Source organism: Arvicola amphibius, chromosome 10 (assembly GCF_903992535.2).
Source record: "Arvicola amphibius chromosome 10, mArvAmp1.2, whole genome shotgun sequence".
Taxonomy (NCBI): Eukaryota; Metazoa; Chordata; class Mammalia; order Rodentia; family Cricetidae; genus Arvicola; species Arvicola amphibius.
Window position 1 is genome coordinate 106,003,271 of NC_052056.1, and position 21,945 is coordinate 106,025,215.

Sequence of the window (21,945 nt, forward strand, 5' to 3'; positions counted from 1 at the left end):
AAGCTTTTGCACATTTACTCACCAGGTAAATGAATAAAAAGTTAGATAACAAAGAGAAGAACTTCCAGAGGCTTCTGGCTGAAGGAAGTATGCTGTCTTCCAGCACTATAACACTGAAACCCATACCTACTGACAGCAGAAGCCACTAAAGTAAAGTTTAAGTTGTCTATTATTGAAGAAAATAGATCCCAACAGGTTCAATATACTCAATGACCATAGAAAAAAGGTTAAATTACATTCAATAAAAAGGTACCAGGCATAGTAGTGCATGCCTTTAATCCCAGCACTCAGTAGGCTGAGGGCAGATATCTGTGTGTTCCAAACCAGCCCAATCTACAGGTCAAGTTTCAAGCCAACAAAGGCTTCATAGTAAGACCCTGTCTTAAAAAAACAAAATGGTCCTAGTGGCTGTGGCAGCAGTGGCACATGTCTTTGATCCCAGTACTCTGAAGGCAGAAGCAGGTGGATCTCTGTGAGTTCAAGGTCAGCCTGGCTTACTGAGGGAGCAAGTTCTAGAATAGACAGAGATGATAGATACAGAGGAATCCTGTCTCATAAAAACAAAACAAAACAAAAAAACTTCATATCACAGAAGTTTTTAAAAAAACAATTTTCAAAAAGAGAGGGGTTTTAGAATCATTCTAAATGCCCCTAAATAAAACATGTATTTACTGAGTGAATAGCACAATTTCAGGGACTGGAAAGACACTTCAGTTAGCAAACCACTTGCTGTGCAGGCACCAGAACCTGCATCTGATTTACAGAACCCACACAACCAGTACCAGAACGGCATCTGTTTATAGAACCCACACAAGTACCAGAACCTGCATCTGATTTACAGAACCCACACAACCAGTACCAGAACAGCATCTGATTTACAGAACCCACACAACCAGTACCAGAACAGCATCTGATTTACAGAACCCACACAACAAGTACCAGAACGGCATCTGATTTACAGAACCCACACAACCAGTACCAGAACGGCATCTGATTTACAGAACCCACACAACAAGTACCAGAACGGCATCTGATTTACAGAACCCACACAACAAGTACCAGAACCTGCATCTGATTTATAGAACCCACACAACAAGTACCAGAACTGCATCTGATTTACAGAACCCACACAACAAGTACCAGAACCTGCATCTGATTTACAGAACACACACAACCAGTACCAGAACTGCATCTGATTTACAGAACCCACACAACCAGTACCAGAACAGCATCTGATTTACAGAACCCACACAACAAGTACCAGAACGGCATCTGATTTACAGAACCCACACAACAAGTACCAGAACCTGCATCTGATTTACAGAACCCACACAACCAGTACCAGAACGACATCTGATTTACAGAACCCACACACAAGTATCAGAAGTGCATCTGATTTACAGAACCCACACAACAAGCTAGGCATAGTGGCACACACAGTTCGCCCGGTGGGAGGTGGTGACAAGTAGATACAGGGCTCAATGGCCAGCAAGCTACCAGGCAATTTCCAGATCAGTCAGAGACCCTGCCTCAAATCAAAACAAGGCTCACAAAAAACAAAACATACACATTACTGAGGAAAACCACTTGAGACTGTTCTCAAGCCTATACACACACACAGAATACCACACAGTTATTATGTGGTATTACCAGAATATTTATTCTAAGTAAGCATATAAAGATATTAAGCTTAATTATGGTAATTATACAAACTTTCTCAAAATTATTTCTTTAAAATTTAACTTACTTTAGGTTGTTTAATTAAATCAAGCAAATCTTTTACTTGGTGTCGGAGTAAATTTTGACATTTCCACATTTCATTTAATGCTCTGAAAAACACAAAAACATAGAAAACAGGATAAAAGTTGTTTCAGGATAATCAAACAATTCTAATAAAAGAGGGGGAGGTAAAAACAAGACAGGAGAAATGATGTAAAATTCACAGATTAAATAACTGGCAACCCAAGGGCAAAGACTCAAATGGGATAGTAGCAGCAAGGCCATTAGGCAGGGATTTGTGATGCTCATTTGACTTTGTTTGTATAAAGATAGATTAAATGGAGCTTAATGTCCTACTTAAAGCTTTAAGTCCTACTTAAAGAAGTAAGACTGAGAAGAATAAAGAAATATAAACCTAATAAATAAATGAAGACCTGACCAAGTTCTGTCTTGTAATAGGTGATGGTAATCTAAGGGAAGCTGAAGGATAAGACCCATGAGAAAAAGGGTACATGTGTCTGTGAATTATTTATTCCATTACATGTAAACTTCAAGTTGAAATTATCTATTGTTATGAATATGTCTTCCTGATAACTACATTGTTAAGAGCTTTAGCACCACATATTTCTAATGAAACTTTATTAAAAATTATTTTACATCAGTTTACTTTGTGTGTATCTATGTACAGGAATGTATGTATGGTCATGTGTGCTGGCTGCCCGTGTCTGTGTGTAGGTCAGAAGACAACCTCAAGGGTCATTCTTTGGGCACCTTCCTTCTTTTTTGTTTCAGACAGGGTCTCTGATTGTCCTAGATGTCTCCCAAGTGATCTAAGCTAGCATGTCTCATCTGACCACTGCTATGCACCAGGCCTATTCCATGAACCTAAACTCAGGCCCTCATAACTGCAAAGCAATTGGGCACAAGTGAAAAGACTTCACTGACTGAGCCATCTCTAAGCTCACCGCTTATAGTCAATCATTTACACTTCCGATACCACACATGTGTGAAGCAGTGACAAAAAGCAGAAGCATATAAAACAAGCTTTCCTTTGGACAGAAATGACACTTTTAGTATCTCCAGTGTCCTCTTTATCAATGCTGTGGAAATGCCTCTCGGGGTTTTTTGCTTTGTTTTTTAAAGAACACAACCTACTTTAAACTTGGGAACTTGCTAACAGTGGAACATTTTCACTTTTGGACACCTTAAATTTTAAGTAGTGACATTTTACTATTTGTGAATGTCAAAGTCCCACCGTGTTTCACTGCATTACTAATCAATGTAAGTTTATAAGCTAACTGAAAGCAAAGTGATCACTTACCAGAGAACTATGAAAATCTAAAACAAAGCATGAGTTGCATAAATAAAAACTTTCAAGAAAACAGTCTGAGAAATTACTTCTGAACTCCAAAGACAGACCCTCTCTATTCGCTAGAAAAATCATGATTTCCAACTTTGAAAAGACCACGTTGAAACCTTATTGAGTTAAAACAGATGAAATTATGTAATCTAGGATATTACCACTTAAATACGAAATCATAAGAAATTCTAAAACCACTATAATCATAGCTGAAATTAAAAAAACCCACTACGAATTTTTATTACAATGTATTTAAGAAAATTTTCTTAAGAATTTTAATTGAGGTATTAAATAACAAAATAATTTGCCCATACTTATTGTCCTGATGGGAAGAATCTCAAATAGAGTAGAAAGGGGATAACAGAAGGCAATGGGGTGACAATCCCAGCACTCAGAAGGATGTGGCAGGCAGATCTCTGTGAGCTCCTGGCCAGCCTGAGCTACAAAGTAAAGACTCTGTCTCAAAACAAGACAAAAAGAGTGAAAACATCCCTGAAGATAATACATATGGTAATTCTATCTGCATAATGTGCGAAAGTAAGTGATTACAGGAAATACATACATACATACATACATACATACATACATACAGTACTTTAAAGCTGTTTTTAATAGAGAAAAAAGATTGCAGTATATCTCTTTAAGGAAAACAGGATAAAAGAGTTGGGGGATACACTCATAGTCATCTTAACTATTACCAGACTTCTTCACTTACATATATGTGATCTTTGTTATTATCAAACTTAAGAAAATATAGAAGTTTTCGGAAGTAACACAGATAAATATAAATTGTTCTGAAAATTATGGATGATCAGCTAATTTCACAAAGCTGCCGATGACAATAAAAGCCACTTTTAAATAATACCTACCTTAAATACTTCAACAGTTAAATATCATTCATGAACCGTTTTGTAAAATTAAAACCCTTATGCAATAGTCCAAATAGGTTTTTCCTCCTACTTTTTAGTGGTATTATTTCACAGCACATCTCTTAAAAATGATTGCTTTATTTTCTAATTCAATAAAGTACACTTAAATTTCAGTAAAAAGTAGTTTCTGTTTAGTGTATGGCTGCTATTTATAAACTCTTCTTTTTTATTTTTTAATTTATTTTTAATTAAAAATTTCCACCTCCTCCCCTCCTCCCATTTCCCTCCCCATCTCCCCAGCCCCCTCCCCCCCTTCTACAGTTCAAAGAGCAGTCAAGGTTCCCCCTGCCCTGTGCGAAGTCCAAGGTCCCCCCCCCCCCTCCATCCAGGTCTAGGAAGGTGCGCATCCAAATAGACTAGGCTCCCACAAAGCCAGTACATGCAGTAGGATCAAAACCCAGTGCCATTGTCCTTGGCTTCTCAGTCAGCCCTCCTTGTCAGGCACGTTCAGAGAGTCCGGTTTGATCACATGCTATACCAGTCCCAGTTTAGGTAGCTTTGATGAGCTCCCAGTAGATCAGCCCCACCGTCTCAGTGGTTGGGCGCACCCCTCGTGGTCCTGACTTCCTTGCTCATGTTCTCCCTCCTTCTGCTCCTCATTTGGACCTTGGGAGCTTCTTACAGGTATTTTCTTCTTTTCATTTCTATTTCTGGCATTAACATCTCACCAATTATCTTTCCTTCCTTGAATTTAGAAGCTATACACATATTCTGAAGTTTTTTTTGTAGGGATGATTATCAACTTTTTTATATCTACACCTGACAAATGTATCAACCAGCTGACATTTCTGTCCTAGTGTTTATATGATTAAAAAAAATTAGAGGGCTGGAGAGATGGCTCAGTGGTTAAGATCATTGACTGCTCTTCCAGAGGACCTGAGTTCAATTCCCAGCAACCACATGGTGGCTCACAACCATCTGTAATGAGATCTGGTGCCCTCTTCTGGTGTGCGGGCATACATGGAGGCAGAATGTTGTACACATAATAAATCTTTTTTTTTTTAAAAAAATTAATGTTTATTTCTTGCCTATCTTTTATTTGTTATCTGGCCATATTAACTTCCCTCCCATATAAAGGCATGGCATTGACCAATCCCAACAGTGGGCAGTGAAGAATGGTCCCGAAGACCTTTGTGCTGTGCAGAGAAGGGTTCGTACACACTTGTAAGAATGAACATGACTGCAACAAGTGTGCTGGGTAAGTCCCAGCCCACATGCTTCCCACTTCTTCCTTCTAAAGTCAAACATTCATAATCTTCAGTCATTTAGATTTATAGAAATAACCGAAGTTTTTGTTGCTTCTGGAACATGATTCCTTCCTTTTATACCTGCCTTTCTCATAAAATAAAATAAATATACAAACACAGTTTTAAGTTCTTTCACATAGGATCTCTGAGTGCTACTTCTAGATTCTTACTGAAAAGTATCCTTATTAATTTACTGTGAAGTAGTATTTGGTAAAGGCCAGATTTACTGAGATGTGTAATTAACACCTGTTCTAAGAAGACACATATCAATCATACTTCACAGTTCTAACAGGCCATCAAGTGCATACAAAGGAAAAGAATGAGCAACTAAACTAAAAGAAAACAACAATTTGAGAGTGCATTCCCCCTTGAGAAAAATTTCCAACATAGTAAAATTAAATAAAACAGTAGTATATATGTTGTCTCTTGTAGTTAAAGAGTTAAGTACTCTCAAAAAAAAAAAAAAGTTAAGTACTGTTGAGGGGTGGTGGTGGTGCACACCTTTAATTCCAGCACTCGGGAGGCAGAGGCAGGCAGATCTTTGTGAGTTCAAGACCAGCCTAGTCTACAAGAGCTAGTTCCAGGACAGGCATCAAAGCTGCAGAAAAACCCTGTCTCGAAAAACCAAAAAGAGTTAAGTGCTGCAACCAAGTAGCACTGACTTCAAATCCTGGCTTACTACTATCTTACTACTTATAGATCTGTATGGCTGCACTTATACTGAATAAAACATAATCTGCTGCTGCTACTTTTCAGCTGCAACGTAAAAGCAGAGACAAGGTACACATTCCAGAGCTCCAAACATAGCACACATCCACAAACTACAACTCCATCTAAAGTAACATTAGTGCATGTAACTATGGAAATGAAGACAAAAGTCCATTACAAATTTCAAGTATCCTTAAACTTCCAATTTCAGAGCACTTACTCCTCAATAGCTCTAATTGTGTTAACTGGAATATCATGAGAATAAATTTCTAAACCTACAGGAAATCTCTAGGCCTTAATAGGATTCAGTTAGATTAGCACTGTTTCTACTATATATAAAATGCCAATTCTCTTCCCAGACATCCAAAGGTACTCTCTGAATGAAATTTGGGCATAAAAATGTATTTGTGAGACTTGCCCTAATGCTAACCTGCAATACTATGTTGAGGACAAACAGCACAGAAATTTGTACTCTACTGCACTACAGAATAATTTAAATTAGTACCGTGTTAAGAGTAGGAAGATAGTATTTTCATAATGTGGACCTTTTTAACACCTGAGGGGGTGGGGGAATAGGTATATCACCTTTCTTGAAATGCCATCAACATGAAAATCTAGAGAGAAAGAAAAATCAAATCCTTAATGATTTCATGCCAAGTAGCTCTAGCCAGCTTTAACTGTTTTTGTATCTGTTGGTGACAGAATTTTCTAAAAAGAAAAAGAAATAGCCCAGTAATTTAGTGTTTTGAACCTTTAAACAATATTTATATTATTATAAAGTTTACATTAAATATTTAAGGTTTACGCCCCCACCCTCATGCCTAATTCATATACTACAAAAAAGAGAGAATAGCATGACACTGGAGACATACTTCACAGCATTCAAGTCCAGTGTAGCATACAAGTAATACAAGCACTTCATCCGTTCTGTAGTTTCCAAATTATGAGGAACCATGTACTGAGCAAAGATCCGTTCAACAAGTAACCTATAAAAGAAAAGACTCTTTAAGGATACTAAGTTTAATTATAAAAACTGTAAAAAAAAAAAAAAATCACAAATTAAGTAAGCCCCTTCTTTCGAGAGTAGAGAAGAAATGTATTTCAAAGGAAAAACTTATCACTCTATGTCTGCAACAGTCCTACATCTTGGAAAACATCTGTGTATCAAGGACTAAATGCCCATATCTGTACAAGAAAGTTCAGAAAGCAACACCAGGCCTCTCTATGAATTTCATTTGCCCAAAACTAAAAATAAGAGGTTATTTAAAGTCACAAAGAAAGAACGTATATAACATCCAAAACTCACCAAATAACTGAAAAGCACATCTGTGTATGGGCCCTGACTTACCGATCGTCAATGCTGTTTTGATAATATATGTGTAGTAGCTTGTCCTTGACCCAGGATATCTGTTTTGCAGCATCTTTGCCAGCTGCTGACTGTAAAGCATATTTCTTATAAATCTGGGCAAGTCCCATCATGGCTTCTTTGCGTACTCTCCACTTAAAATAAGAACATAAAGAAGTTCTCTTTATAAGGTAAAAATGCTTCCATTACCAGTTGGTGCAGTGGCACACACCTTTAATTCCAGTACTTGAAAGACAGAGGCAGGCAGATCTCTTTGGAAGTCAAGGCTAGCCTGGTCTATACAGTGAGTTCCAGGATAGCTAGATCTACAGTGAGATCCTGTCTCCAAAAAAAAAAAACAAAACAAAGAAACAAACAAACAAAAAAAACCCCAAAAACAGAAAAAAAAACCAAAAGCTTCTATTACATAAATTCATTAGAATAGTGTGCTGGTTAATCTTCAACATCAAACCCACTAGATTTAGACTTGCCAAGGAAACAAACTGGGCACATTTGTGAAGAGCGTTTCCAGGCAAGCTTAACTGAGAAAGAATAACTCACTCTCAATGTAGGTAGAAACATCCCACGGACTAGGGTCCCTGATGGAAGAAAAAAGCTAGCTGAACATCAGTATTCAACTCTTCATTTTTCAGACCCTACTTTATACTGGACCTCAGAGAGCTTCAACTTATAATTTATTTAGGAAAGAAACGGTATTTTCAAATGTAATACCATTCAACTTCAAGTATTAAAAAATAAAACTCTGCTGAGCATGTTACTATACATCTTTAATCCCAGCACTCAATGAGGCAAATCTCTGTGGGTTCAAGGCCAGATTAGTCTATACACAGAGTTCCAGGATATCCAGGACTACATAGAGAGATTGTTTCAAAAATAAAATAACAAACAAACACAAAACAAAACCCTCTGGGATCCACCTACTCTCCTACTTACCCGTTTGTCCAATGTTCGCTCTCTCACAAAATTAAGTAAGTGATCATTGACAAGAAGAATATCCTTTTTAGCAGCTGTTACTATAGACACAATGACATCATGTCTAATAGCTTCCTCGGGGTCGTGTGATCTCACTTTAAGATACTCTGAAAGGTAAGAGTTTCTGATTAAAATGAAACTTTTAATAATTATCATATTGCTTTAGCAGATTGGAAAGGCCTTTGAAAATCAACACAGCAAAAGTAAACCCTAAGTAGAATGTTCAATACTTCAAGACAATTAAGAGCAAGGGAAGGAGGGCAGAAGCAAAGCTGGGCATTCCTTTACAAACCAAATGCCATGTACAACTGAAAGGTGAAATTCTGCTCCAGTTTTCCAGGCAGGAAAGTTGATAAGCCTGTCTCTAACTCATTTAGTTGATCATATGCGTGAAAAGGTGTGTATCACTGTTAAGCATGTCACCATCATTTTCCACATAAATGAATAAAACATTCTATTCAGCTGGGGTTATTGTGAAATAATGAAGTATTATCATTTCTATGCTGTAATTAATGAAACCCTGAATACAGTTACTGAAGGAAGAAAGCTAAGATTCTGGTTGACAAGACCTTGTTTCCATGTGACCCAACTGAAGTACAAGTATCTAAATTAAGAAAGTGAACAATAACTCATCACAGCAAGAAAATCTTAGCAGTTACAGACCCATGCTTACACTTAGCACTTTTTCAAATGGCTTTCTGTTTAGTCTACAAACATACTATTAATCATGAGCACATGGCTATGAATTACCAAGATTTCTGAGGAAAGGATCTAATGCACAGAAACAAACAAAAGCAAATAAAGGATGAAAAAAATAAGTTATGGCTAATTCTTTTTAAAAGAGGAAAAACTCCTTCCCACCAAAGCAAGCATTAACAGATTCAGAAAATACTGCATTCGTAACACAAGAAAAGGATGTTACAAGTCCCCTTCCCAAAAGAATATCCAGAGAGAAAAAGAGGAGAATAGGAAAGCAGAATTGAGAGAAAAATATAGATAGAACACAAAATACACACAGGCACACACGCACAAGGCAGGGGGCAAAAGAGGAAAGGAAGCTAGATAGCCCCAGGAGCAACACAGTACAGATGTAAGGAGGAAGACAGGAGATTCCAAGCAGGGTGCTTCCATAAAAAAGGATGATACTGGCTTAAAAACAAAACAAATAAAAAATGGGCTGTTACAGATCTGACAATAATTCCATATACTTGGAAGCATTACTATGATAAGCTACTGTTTTAAATATTACAGATGGATATAATTTATGGCCTTCTTTACAAGAGAAACTCAGAAGTAATAGAAGATTTAAGGAGCATTGATAAGCAGAAGCAACCTGAAATGTACAGCTTGGGACTTATATAAATAACTGTTCAACGCCAAAAAGTAGAGTGAGAAAATAGAGTAAGAAAAAATTGGAACAAAAAAAAATTTAATGGGACACAAGAGAAAGAAACAGGCAATGCAAAAAGTAAAAATAAAAACCCACTTAGTAAAGACAGAGGTTCAGCTCCATCAAAGTCATACATTATTTCAATGAACTGCATTTCACAGGACAACACTAAATCAGCTACATAAAGATATAAATAACCACATGACTATAAAATCACAAAACCAATGCAGACCAACTCTAGAGATAACTGCTCTGTGGAACCAGTAAGGAGAACTTAGTGCAAGGAGGATTCTAGCAGCAATTATCTTTCCTTTGCTATTATACCTCATAAGCACAAGAAATGCTCACATTTGTGCAGAAGATATACATGGCTGTTATATTAACCCTCGTTTTATGAACTATTTCATAAATTAAAAAAATTAAAGAGGTATACGACATTCTCATTACTTCAAAAATTGGAAGTGAAATACTTAATGCTTAGACAGATTTCAAGTTATTGCTATTAATTATGGTTAACTAGCTTATAGTTAAAATGTTTTCACTAAGTTCTTAAAATATCAGAGCATTAACGTTTTCAAAAAAAATCAAGACCCATTCAAACCCAAATATGTGAAATTGTGCACGGCTGCTCTTAAAGTAACTACTTTAATTCATGAAGTTACTTCCAAAAAAACTGCTTCTAGTGTGCACAAGCACCTACATGGTAAAAATTGTAGCTTCAGAAAGTAAGTTCCATGATGACGAATGAAGAGAGAAGACAGCTACTAGAAGGACCTAAAGGAAAGTGTTTCCTTGAGCCGGGCGGTGGTGGCGCACGCCTTTAATCCCAGCACTCGGGAGGCAGAGGCAGGCGGATCTCTGTGAGTTCGAGACCAGCCTGGTCTACAAGAGCTAGTTCCAGGACAGGCTCTTAAAAAGCTGCAGAGAAACCCTGTCTCGAAAAACCAAAAAAAGAAAAAAAAAGTGTTTCCTTATAAAGTTTTTTTTCCCCAATGAAGAGCATCCAGAATGTGCTATTACCTGTTAAATCCTTTGCTAAATCAGGATGGTTCATGAGACAATGGCTAGCAAATTTCACACATTCCAAGCGTATTGGTACATGAATATCATTAAACCTGATAAAAGATTTAAAAAACAGAGTGAGTATTCTAAAACAACCAAAACAGACAAATTTAATCTATACTCAATTTATATTTATTTCTTTTACTAATGAATAAACATATATATGAAAATACAAAGTGGAGCCTGGGAAGATAATGGGGATTGGTAAAGTGCTTGAGTCCTTATTCAATTTAATTCCCAGCATCTGCATAAGAAGATGGGTGATGACACATGCTTCAGATCCCACAACAAAGCACCTGTCGAGCCAGTCCAGGCCATTCCCCAAGCTCAGGTGATGCTGAGGTACTCCAGCTCAGGTGCCGCTGAGGTACTCCAGCACAGGTGATGCTGAGGTACTCCAGCTCAGGTGCCGCTGAGGTACTCCAGCTCAGGTGATGCTGAGGTACTCCAGCTCAGGTGATGCTGAGGTACTCCAGCTCAGGTGCCGCTGAGGTACTCCAGCTCAGGTGATGCTGAGGTACTCCAGCTCAGGTGATGCTGAGGTACTCCAGCTCAGGTGCCGCTGAGGTACTCCAGCTCAGGTGATGCTGAGGTACTCCAGCTCAGGTGCCGCTGAGGTACTCCAGCACAGGTGATGCTGAGATATTCTAGCTCGCAATCAGAGTAGATGGCAGTCTCTGAAGGATAACCTCCATCCGCATAAACATATACCAACAGATATAGTCGCATGCATGCAGATATACAAATACACTAAAGAAAATGCCAAGTGTAACAAGACCATTCTAACAGTTTTGAGGCATACATAAACTAGGACAATCTCCAGTTAGGTCCTATTAGGACTATAAAATTCTGATAAGCCTCTGTTTTCCATTCAGATAATAAAACAAATATTTTTCCATAAACACTGTATTTTAAATGTCTGTTCAATAAGTGTGAAAGTATGTATGCATATGTTATATATATTGTGATATATGTTATATAAATGTTTATATTTCAAAGAAACATTTCATTTTCATATGTCTGAGAAGAGATTTCCATGAAGTGTTTTTTCACAGTTATAGGACACAAATTAACGTGTGGCAAACCTTACACTACTTCATTAATTTATATCCTAGAATTCCAAATTGTATCCAAAAATCGTTCTTATCCAATTAACCATCAGAATTATTCCATTTTCAACTAATAACAAGGCCATCCTCATACTCTATCTAAAATTTATTATCTATAAAAACAAATCCATAGCTGGGCGGTGGTGGCGCATGCTTTTAATTCCAGCACTCGGGAGGCAGACGCAGGCGGATCTCTGTGAGTTCGAGGCCAGCCTGGTCTACAAGAGCTAGTTCCAGGACAGGCTCCAAAGCTACAGAGAAATTTTTTCCTATGATTTTAGATATTGCTCATTTTATCTTGATATCAAGCAGGGACCTTTCACTCTTAACCTTAGAAACCGCAGTCAGCGTTTGACACATGACTTTGGGGCATTAGGATTCGAATTTCTAAGCAAAACTATTTAATAGATAGCACTGTATTCCCCCATCAGCATGCACATGATATCTAATTGTCCTTCAATTATTAATGTTCAAAATATATTCACAGCAGTTCATCAAAGAATAACAGTTACTTTTAAATTTTGCTTAAGTGTCAATAACACTGTACCTAAGTGTTTCCAGCCAGTAAGTCTGTGTCTTACTTCGGTAAAATCAGAAGGCTCAAGTATTCTTAATCACTTAACACCAAAAGAAACAATACATAGGGCCAGATAGTTCAGCAGGTAAATGCCTGAAAATCTGATCACATGTATTCAATCCTTAGAATACACGAAAGCATAAAGACGAAGCTGAGGATGGCACTAGGCAGTACAAGACCTCAGTACCCCAACAGCATGTCTTTAAAAGAAAAGCTGTAGTGATATTTTGTTTATGTTCTAACAAATAAAACTTGCCTGAAGATCAGAGCACAGAGCTAAACCACTAGAGGCCAGGCAGTGGTGGCATACACCTTTAATCCCAGGACTCTGGAGACGAAGGCAGACGGCTCTCTGTTAGTTCAAGACCACCCTGGGTTACATAAGATTGAATCTGTCTAAAAGAGAAACAGCTCATACAAAAGTGATCCCAGCACTTGGGATCACACGCCTTTAATTCCAGCACTAGGTAGGTGGAGACAGGAGTGATACGGAGTGATAAGGCTGGGTGGAGACAGGAATATAAGGCGGAAGGAGACAGGAACTCAGTGCACTTTGAGGTCTGGTGGAGACAGATGGAGTCTGGAGACGCAGTCTGAGCACTGGTAGAGATAAAAGAACTCTCGAGTAGCTGGTCTCTTCTGCTTCTCTGATCTTCAGTATTAACCACTATATCTGACTCTGGGTTTTATTATTAAGACCAACTAAAATTTTTGCAATAAAAACATGTTTTCAAAACCAGCAGCAGCACATTACTTAAGTTGTTCTTATCAGGAGAAAACATTTATTCCATGAAGTACAACTTTTCCTTATGGTTCCTATAAGGGGTGTTAGGAATCCAGGTATCCAACATTAAAACATTCACTATTTTGCAAACAAACATGTAACTTATGATCAGTATTAATAAATACATTTGTTAAAATATTTTTAGCTCCTCGAGTTTGTTATTGTTGTTTTGTTCTGAGATAAGGTCTCACTATATAGCCCTGGCTGACCTGGAACTCACTATGAAGCCCAGGCTGGTGTCAAACTCACAGAGATCTGCCTGCCTACCTAGTGCAGGTATTAAAGGTGTGTACCACCACACTAACTTTGGAGGGCTTTTTTGTTTCTTTCTTTTTGTGATGGTGAGAATCAAGCCCTGGGCCGCACACATGCTAGGTTAGTGTTCTACCATGGATCGTTATTCCCAGACCAAATGTAGTGATATTTAATTCTGTGTGTGGTTTTGTGCATTAAATTAAAAACAGCAGCTACAGTGGCATAGAAAGGCAATACAAGTTTACATTAGGACTTTCCAGGCAGAGTGCTGACTGAGTTCCTGGCTAATCTAATTCCAAATGTGAAAGTACAGCAAGGCTCTGCACAGCCACCTCAGCATCAGAGCACACACAGAAGCAGTCCACTTCTGATTCTACCTGCTGGTAAGCCCATGCCATCCTAGTTCATGAAGATGCACTCTGCAATATCAGTATAACAAATCTCCTATACAAGCATCTTAAGATGTATCCCTTTGATTCAGCCACAAGTAACTAACTGCATTTTTTAAGTAAATAAACTTTTTTATTTTTATTTTTTTAAGTAAATAAAATGGCCAGGTGGTGGTAGTGGCTCACGCCTCTAATCCCAACACACGGGAGGCAGAGGCAGGCGGTTCTACAGAGTGATTTCCAGAACATTCACAATTACACAGAGAAACGCTGTCTCAAAAAAACAAAAGAAAACAAAAGTAAAATAAAGTAGAAACAGTTAGTTGTATTACCTTAAACTACTTAAAATTTTGTCTTACTGCCCCCCCCAACTAGAAATCAAATACAAAATGTTTATAAAGGTCTAACATTTATTAATCTAAATTTCCCATTTAATATCATCACTGAGCAAAATCAAATCTAAGAACTCAGTTTGGAAATTCACAATCAACAAATAAGTAGAAAGGCATATGCACTCACACATTAGAAAAATTACACTGGTGTGGTGGAGTTTATCTTTAAATCTTAGCACTCCCAAAGCAAAGACAAAAGGATCACTGAGTTTGATACCAGCCTGGTCTACATGAGGAGTGAGACCCTGTTCTCCAAAGGGGGAGGGGGTGCAGAGAGCATTTACCCCAAAAGATGAAATATAGCAAAACTACTAACAGTCAACAAAAAGAAAAGTAGTACTAGTAATACAAATACTGAAACACAAAATGGAATCAAAGTCTTAAATCCTATTTGCTTGTTTATGACTTGACTGCTTTATTTGTTCTGTGCATGATTTAAAGGAACAAAATCCTTTCTTATCAGGGTCAAAGCAGTTTCAACTACAATATCTACAGTGCTTTAGTATTCTCAAGTTCAAAGATCTCTTTAGGAAAAGGAATGAACTTCTCCCACAGAAAAGTGAGAAATACAAGCTCACTCAAACCATTTCAGGAATTTCATAAACCACTATAAGCATAGAAAGATCCAAAGTCATCATCCTTTAAGAAATATTGAAGCTGCTGGTAGCAATGGTGCACACCTTTAATCCTAGCGCTCAGAAGACAGAGGCAAACAGATCTCTGTGAGTTCAAAGCCAGCCTGGTCTACAAAGCGAGTTCCAGCACAGTCAGAGATACACAATGAAACCCTCTTTCAAAAAACCAAAACCAAACCAAAATGAAAAAGAAAAAAAGAAAAGAAAGAGAAAGAGAAATACAAAAGCTGTATTTGATAGAACATACTTATAGGATGGAGCCCGAGCATTGGATAACCTAAGGAAGGAGAATCAAACACTCTGGACCAATGAGTGGTGAGGAAGAGGGGAGGCTGGGTGTGCCAGGCTGCCTGCCTCTACTTAGGAGGGCCAGAAGATGAGCACCACCACATTCGGCTACGTCATTTTTGTTGATTTCATTAGCAGTCTCACTCATCCAATATAGCCAAATAATCTAATTAGACATAGCTTTGGGGGAGGGGCTACATCACTTTAAGCTGTACTCTCAGTTACAATTGTTGTTTTATTATTATTTTATGGTTATAACAAAAACTATGAGGTAGCCTTTAAAATGTACCATCTTTCAAAAACTAATCACCAAAAACGAAATAAAATGAAAAGATAAAAGAAAATTATAAATACAGTCAGCCATTATCAACACTGAAAACTACAAAATGAAAACCTCTTTTATTGATTTATTTTTAAATCAGCATTTCATATAGTCCAGATTAGAGCAAAGGCTAGCCTTAAACTTTTTGTTGTTGTTTTGTTTGTTTTTCGAAACACGGTTTCTCTGTACCTTTGGAGCCTGTTCTGGAATTCACTCTGTAGACCAGACTGGCCTCGAACTAACAGAGATCCACTTGTCTCTGAATCCCAATTGCTGGGATTAAAGGTGTGCGTAACCACCACCCAGCTGGCCTTAAACTTCTGAAAGTTCTGCCTCACTACAACTAGTTTATGGGGTGCTAGAGACCCTACATAGGGCCTTGGTCACACTGGGTAAGCGTTCTACCAAATGAGTTATATTGCCAACCTGAAAACCCTTCATGATTTTTGAGAACATAGTTTAAATGTGTGCAGAATTTTTAAAAAACAATAGACATAGATATAAACACTTATTTCCTACAAACAAAACCCCCGAATCATGTACCTGCCCAAGTAGCACTGCCAAAGTGGTTTATTTTGAGAAGCCAGTTCTGAATCCTTTGCCCCAAACATTTTTGCCAGCAGTTTAACAACTTGGAGGCGTTCTTCATTATCATTGCTCTAAAACAAAGCACAGACTCTTTAAACTTCAAAGTAAACATTCAGAACATGAGTTATTCCTAGGATTTCCTGGGCTAATTTACAAAAAACAAACAAACAAAACCACAACTTCTATGAATCCAGATGGTAATGTGTATATTCCGAAATTTTTTCACAAAATGAAATGTTATATATAATAAATGCTTTAATCATCTCAAGTTACATTACAGCAGTACTGTGATATGAAAACATGTCTTAAGATTCCTACTAAATACTAAAAGCCTCTCCAACCATTCAGGTTACTTTCTGAATGAGTAAATTCTAAAAGCTACCAAGGACTCTTGAAAAGACAAGGTTTTTAATACCAGACACTGTACAAACATTAACTTCTTAAAGAAGCTCAACAATGTTATGAAGCATTGATAAAGCACGCTCTGCTTTACTCACTGTATGACAGGCACCCCGAGGATGAAAATGCAGTTTTATTGTTGGCTTTGTTACCAACAAATGGCACAACTCAAATGCTAGACTTCCACACAGAGTACAACAATCAGGCCTATCAAACGCCAACAAATTCAAGGTGCTATGGATGTTACTATCTAAGGATTTCTTAAATTTTAAATTTTAAGACAGTGCTTTGGGCTAGCATTCAAGAGCTCCCTCCACCCCCCAAATATAGCCTATCTCTTCTTGGTATGTATTTATTTGCTCCACAAATAAGTAGAGCCATAAGTAACGTATCCCCTGTACCCAGCTCCTTCCAACTTCTACATGCTTCTTCATGGTGCTTTCTGCTGAGTGCGGTATCTCTGAGTCTTACAGCATCTAGTCTCTTTACAGAATGTATTTCATCCTCTACCTCCTATACTACATGTTAATCTGGCTGAAAACAAGGATGACAGTTTACTTATTTTTATATTAGTCATAGTATATAAGAAAATGTAATTAGAATTTTCTAGAGAAAACTAGATTAACTAACAAGTAATTAGAAATGTTGGTTGTCTTGCCTCACCAAAATTACTAACCATATTTAAAAGGGGACAGGAAGGCCACTTAATCAAAGGGCTCACTTAAGAAATATACCAAAAATATACTCTAGACTAAAAGAAGAATATTTTACTGGCTATTTAGTGTCCATGAAATACCAATAAAAACTGCTTGTTTTATTTTAGTTTTCAAAGTAACAGATCTAAAGTTTTAAGAAATATGAAAATCTACTTTTCTGGGTTATGTACTAGGATCCATCAAAAACTAGTAATTCTAACTAGCTGTATTTAATCTTGTAATAAGTTGGGAGAGAAACCATACTTCCCAATTCTTCAAATAAAACTCGATATATAGCATCATTTAATGTCAGGGCAATAGAGACATGCTAAAAACTTTCAGATTTTCACTACAGAAAGGAAACTTAACACGCAGCTGTGTAACACAAGAAAGAAAAAGCATGCCATAGTACAGATAGTAAGTTCTAAGCTACTTTTAATGCCCAATCAACTGCTACAAACTGTGTTTGAAAATAGAAGCTAAATGTTTGCCTCCAAAGTTAACCTAACCCCAGAAAAACCTAGAAAATATGTGGAGGATGATGTCATTCTGCTGATCCAGAGACAGAAAAGGCACAAACCCATGAATGAACAATAATAACATTCTTTCTCATGTTATATTCAGTAAACCGATTATAAGAATCAAAGGGCAACAAGCAATGCTCCTTGTTGAACTTGTTGACACAGTCATATGTTTACAATAGTTACCTTTAATTTAAACTCAAGCTGGGGTAGAACAGAGAGCAGCAAGTGGCTGTCAATGTTGTAGAGTTCCAGAATCAAATCAAAGACATGCTCAGACAAATCACTGATAGATGTTTTCCCAAGCATCAGAACCTGGTTAAAAAACTGATAAGAAGAAAATCTCCATTAAAAGAAATTTCACAGAAAAACTGTCTCAAGTTTTGATTACTATTCAATTAAACTTTTTATTGTTATAAATAAAGTCAAACAAGCAACTCAGAAACATTTTCTATGTGAGAAACTACTAACACCTAAAACACAGAATTCATTTTGCGGACAATGACACAGATAGTATTGATTCACCAATGACCAACACTAGCAAACACCCTTACCACTGAAATATATTGTTCTTCCACTAAAATATTCAACTATATTCTGACTATGACATTTTTGTGTCAATTAAAAGGTAAAACATTATTTCTGGGTTTATCTTCAAAGTTTCCAGAGAAGAGTGTAAATCCAGATTAGTAGTGGGGATATTACTGTCCATGTGGGAAAGTACCATGCAAAGGCAGAGAAGAGGTGAACTCCTCCTTCCTGGAAATAGGGTGTCCTTCCTCTCCTGCCCTTGAATTCCAGGTTCTCCAGGTTCTGGCTACAAAGATTTGTACTAGCAACCCCCAACTGTACTCTTCGAGCCTCTGGATTTGGACTGAAAATTAAATCATCAGCTTCCCTGGCTCTACAGCTTCTATCATTGGACTTCATCAACCTCCCAAATAGCATGAACCAACTGAACTAAATTTCCTCATATGTATACATACATTTTGTCAATTTTGTTTCTCTTGAGAACCCTAAGATGAATCAATCACCTCACTAGATAAATTCCTTAATGACAAGCGATCATATCTTGTTTATAATTAGTATAAGGAAAATTATAGCATTTAAAATAAAGCTTTTTGATACTTTCAGAATAGTGTCTATTCTTATTTTTCAACTGCACAATTTTTATTTTGATTAGAAAATGTCTTTCTAATCCTCGCCTTCCTTTGCATTCTGATAAACAATGTGTACATTTATAAAGTTTACAACACTAACTAAAATCCAACTAAGAATATACACAACAGGCAGCTGGCTTTTTACCTCCAAGTCAAACCATTCATCATGCTACAACTCAAATGAACAATTATACCAGGCATAATGACCAAGTTCCTTTCTATTTAAAAATCTTACAAAAATAGATCCAAGTGTGATGGTGCACCTTTAGTCCAAGTACTTTGGAGGCAGCAGCATGAGGCAAATCTCTCTGAGTTCAAGGTTAGCCAGGCCTACACAGCAAGTTCCAGGGCAGCCAGAGCTACATAATAAGACTCTCAACATCTCAATCTTAAAATAAATACTTCTAAAAATGTGTAAAATTGACCCAGAATATATATCACACATTCTTAGCAGCTTCCTATGTCGCCTCAGAGAAACAGTTAAGGATCTGTACCATACAAGGTGCTCTGATTGCTTGCCTCTGCCAATTAACACATAACTTGGCTTCTCTTGTACTTCCAAATTGAAGGTACAATGACCAAGACCTCACACCTACACCTCCTTGGATTCCTTCTAGCTCTTGGGAAGTTACAAATGAAGACTATGAACAGTGTGGATGGCCTAGACGATCAAATACACTGCATGACATTCCTTGTGGAGGTCTGAATTAAGAATGACCCCATAGGCTCATATACAGGGAGTGAAACCCTTTAAAAGATTAGAAAGATTAGGAGATGGGGCCTCGGTGGAAGAAGTGTTTGGGTAGGGAATGAGCTTAGAGGTTTAGAATCCCTCTGCCTGCTGCCTGGGGAACAGGATGTAGCTCTCAACTACTTTACCAGAACCACGCTTGCCATGCCTGCTACCATGCTTCCCACCAAGGTAATGAGGGACTGAAACTGTAAGCCAGAGCCAATTAAATACTTTCTCTTATAGGAGTTGTCGTGGTCATTGCATCTCTTCAGAGAAATATAACAGTGACTAAGACATTCTCAAAGAATAAAAACATGATTTTTTAATTTCTATCCTTTATTTACTGGTTTTTTTTTTAAAGCAATTGCTTATTTTTTTTTCTACTCAACAATTTTGTGGGAAAGAAACGTGAAGATAACAAGATATTAAATTCCTCAGGTTATATTTTAATTGTCCTTAAAAATTGTTACTTATAAATTATCTCCTGATCATAAAAGAATAGTAAGGGGGCTGGAGAGATGGCTCGGTGGTTAAGAGCACCTGCTATTCTTCCAGAGGACCTGGGTTCCGTTTTCAGCACCTATACAGCAACTCACCACTGACTTCTGACTCCAACCCTTGGAGATCTGATGCCCTCTCAGACCTTTAGGGGCCCTTTATGCATGTGGTGCACCGACAAAACACTTACATAAAATAATAATAATATTAAATTTAAACCCACTAGAATAAAATCCCCAAATCTACGTTTTCTTTAATGAAGAACAATAATCCTTTGCCAATCTGGCCACCACAGTGGTACCTTTCCTACTAACCTGGAAAAAACTTGCCATTCTTTATCACAATAACTAAACAATAAATTTTTTTTTTTAAAAAAAGAGAGAAACTATAAAGGAAAAAAAAGCTGACTGAACATCTATCTTTAGAACTCCAGTTCTAGAAGAGCAGTGACCAAGGAGAGAAGAGTCTGGCACAGAACCAGCACAAAGTGGACCTTCAATACATAATCGGAGAAATAAACAGGCAACAGTTATTCTTATACAAATATAAAACAACCCAAGACCTCCATAATATTTTGAAATTTAGTACAGACAAGATGTAGGTTTGACTAAAATATTCCCTTTCAAAAATTAGCAAAAAAATGTTTGACAATGGGTAATTATGTAACGCAAGTTAACAATCAGAAATGCCTGTATTAGAATGAAAGAAGTGAGCAGTAAATTCCATGGCTGTAAGCCTGAATTAAAACCTACTTAAATGTGATCACAAAAATGATTTCCTTTAAGTAACATCTTTCTCCCAACTTTCCAAGCACTGAACTCAATTTACATATGCAAAAACTGACTGAGATTAAATAGCTTAAAATTTTTTTATTTATTTTAACAAAGATCTGATATACATTTCAGCTCAACAAAGTAATTTTGGGCTGTACTTTACAATGTATGACTAAAAAAACTTGGTTTAAAAAGTAATAATAATAACCAATAAGTACAATTTATTTAAGAAATTTCTAGGGGGCTGGAGAGATGGCTCAGAGGTTAAGAACACTGGCTGATATTCCGGAGGTCCTGAGTTCAATTCCAAGCAACCACATGGTGGCTCAAAATCATCTGTAATGAGATCTGGGGCCCTATTCTGGCCTGCAGGCATACAAGGAGGCTGAACACTGTGTAGATAATAAATAAATAAATCTTAAAAAAAAAATTCTGAACTGTCACTATGTATTTTTTTTTGAGTCTCTGTTTTGCCTTTTTATTTTCTTCCACTGTGTGCATTGTAAGAACTAATTCTTATTTTTAAAATATCATTAATATTTAATTTATTTTTGAGTGTTTTGCTTACATGTTTATCTGTACACCATATGCATGCCAAGCCCTTGGAAACCAACATAGAGCATTAGATCCCCTTGAATTTGTTACAGATGGGTGTGAGCCACCATGTGAGTGCTGGGAATTGAACCTGGGTTTTCTGAAAGAACAGCCAATGTTCTTAGCGGCTGAGTCATCTGTCTAGTTCCACAACTAATTCCATTTTTAGAAAGAAACAGTTTGCAGGGCAATGAAGCAGGAGTAAAACGTGAGCTTGTGGTCAGAGGCAGCAATACAGTAAAACACCATCAAAAGAAAAAAATCAAATACTGTAGCACACAGATTTCTTCAGTATTCATATATGTAAAATAGCATATGAAAAGTAGGCCTCGACATGCCAGAATGCTCAAGAGTATAAGACACTGTGAAAGGAGGTAAGCAGGATCACACCACCACCTCAGTGCTGCTCCCATCCATGCTGCATGAGGAAGGTAAGTAGCAAGTGTCACCTCACCCAGCACATCCAAAAAGACAATCCTA

General features: G+C 37.2%; 1 protein-coding gene across 6 annotated transcripts in view; it reads right to left on the reverse strand.

Moving 5' to 3' along the window:
* The window catches only part of Pds5b (PDS5 cohesin associated factor B), a 152,903-nt gene that overhangs the window by 62,040 nt on the left and 68,918 nt on the right, over positions 1–21,945 (reverse strand). For all 6 annotated transcript variants that reach the window (XM_038345932.2, XM_038345930.2, XM_038345933.2 and 3 more), the window contains exons 8-14: positions 17,894–18,034; positions 16,048–16,163; positions 10,712–10,806; positions 8,263–8,408; positions 7,312–7,463; positions 6,836–6,949; positions 1,748–1,829 (exon numbers count right to left, since the gene is read on the reverse strand). In XM_038345932.2, the coding sequence (XP_038201860.1) occupies positions 1,748–1,829; positions 6,836–6,949; positions 7,312–7,463; positions 8,263–8,408; positions 10,712–10,806; positions 16,048–16,163; positions 17,894–18,034 (846 nt within the window). The remainder of the gene's footprint in view (positions 1–1,747; positions 1,830–6,835; positions 6,950–7,311; positions 7,464–8,262; positions 8,409–10,711; positions 10,807–16,047; positions 16,164–17,893; positions 18,035–21,945) is intronic.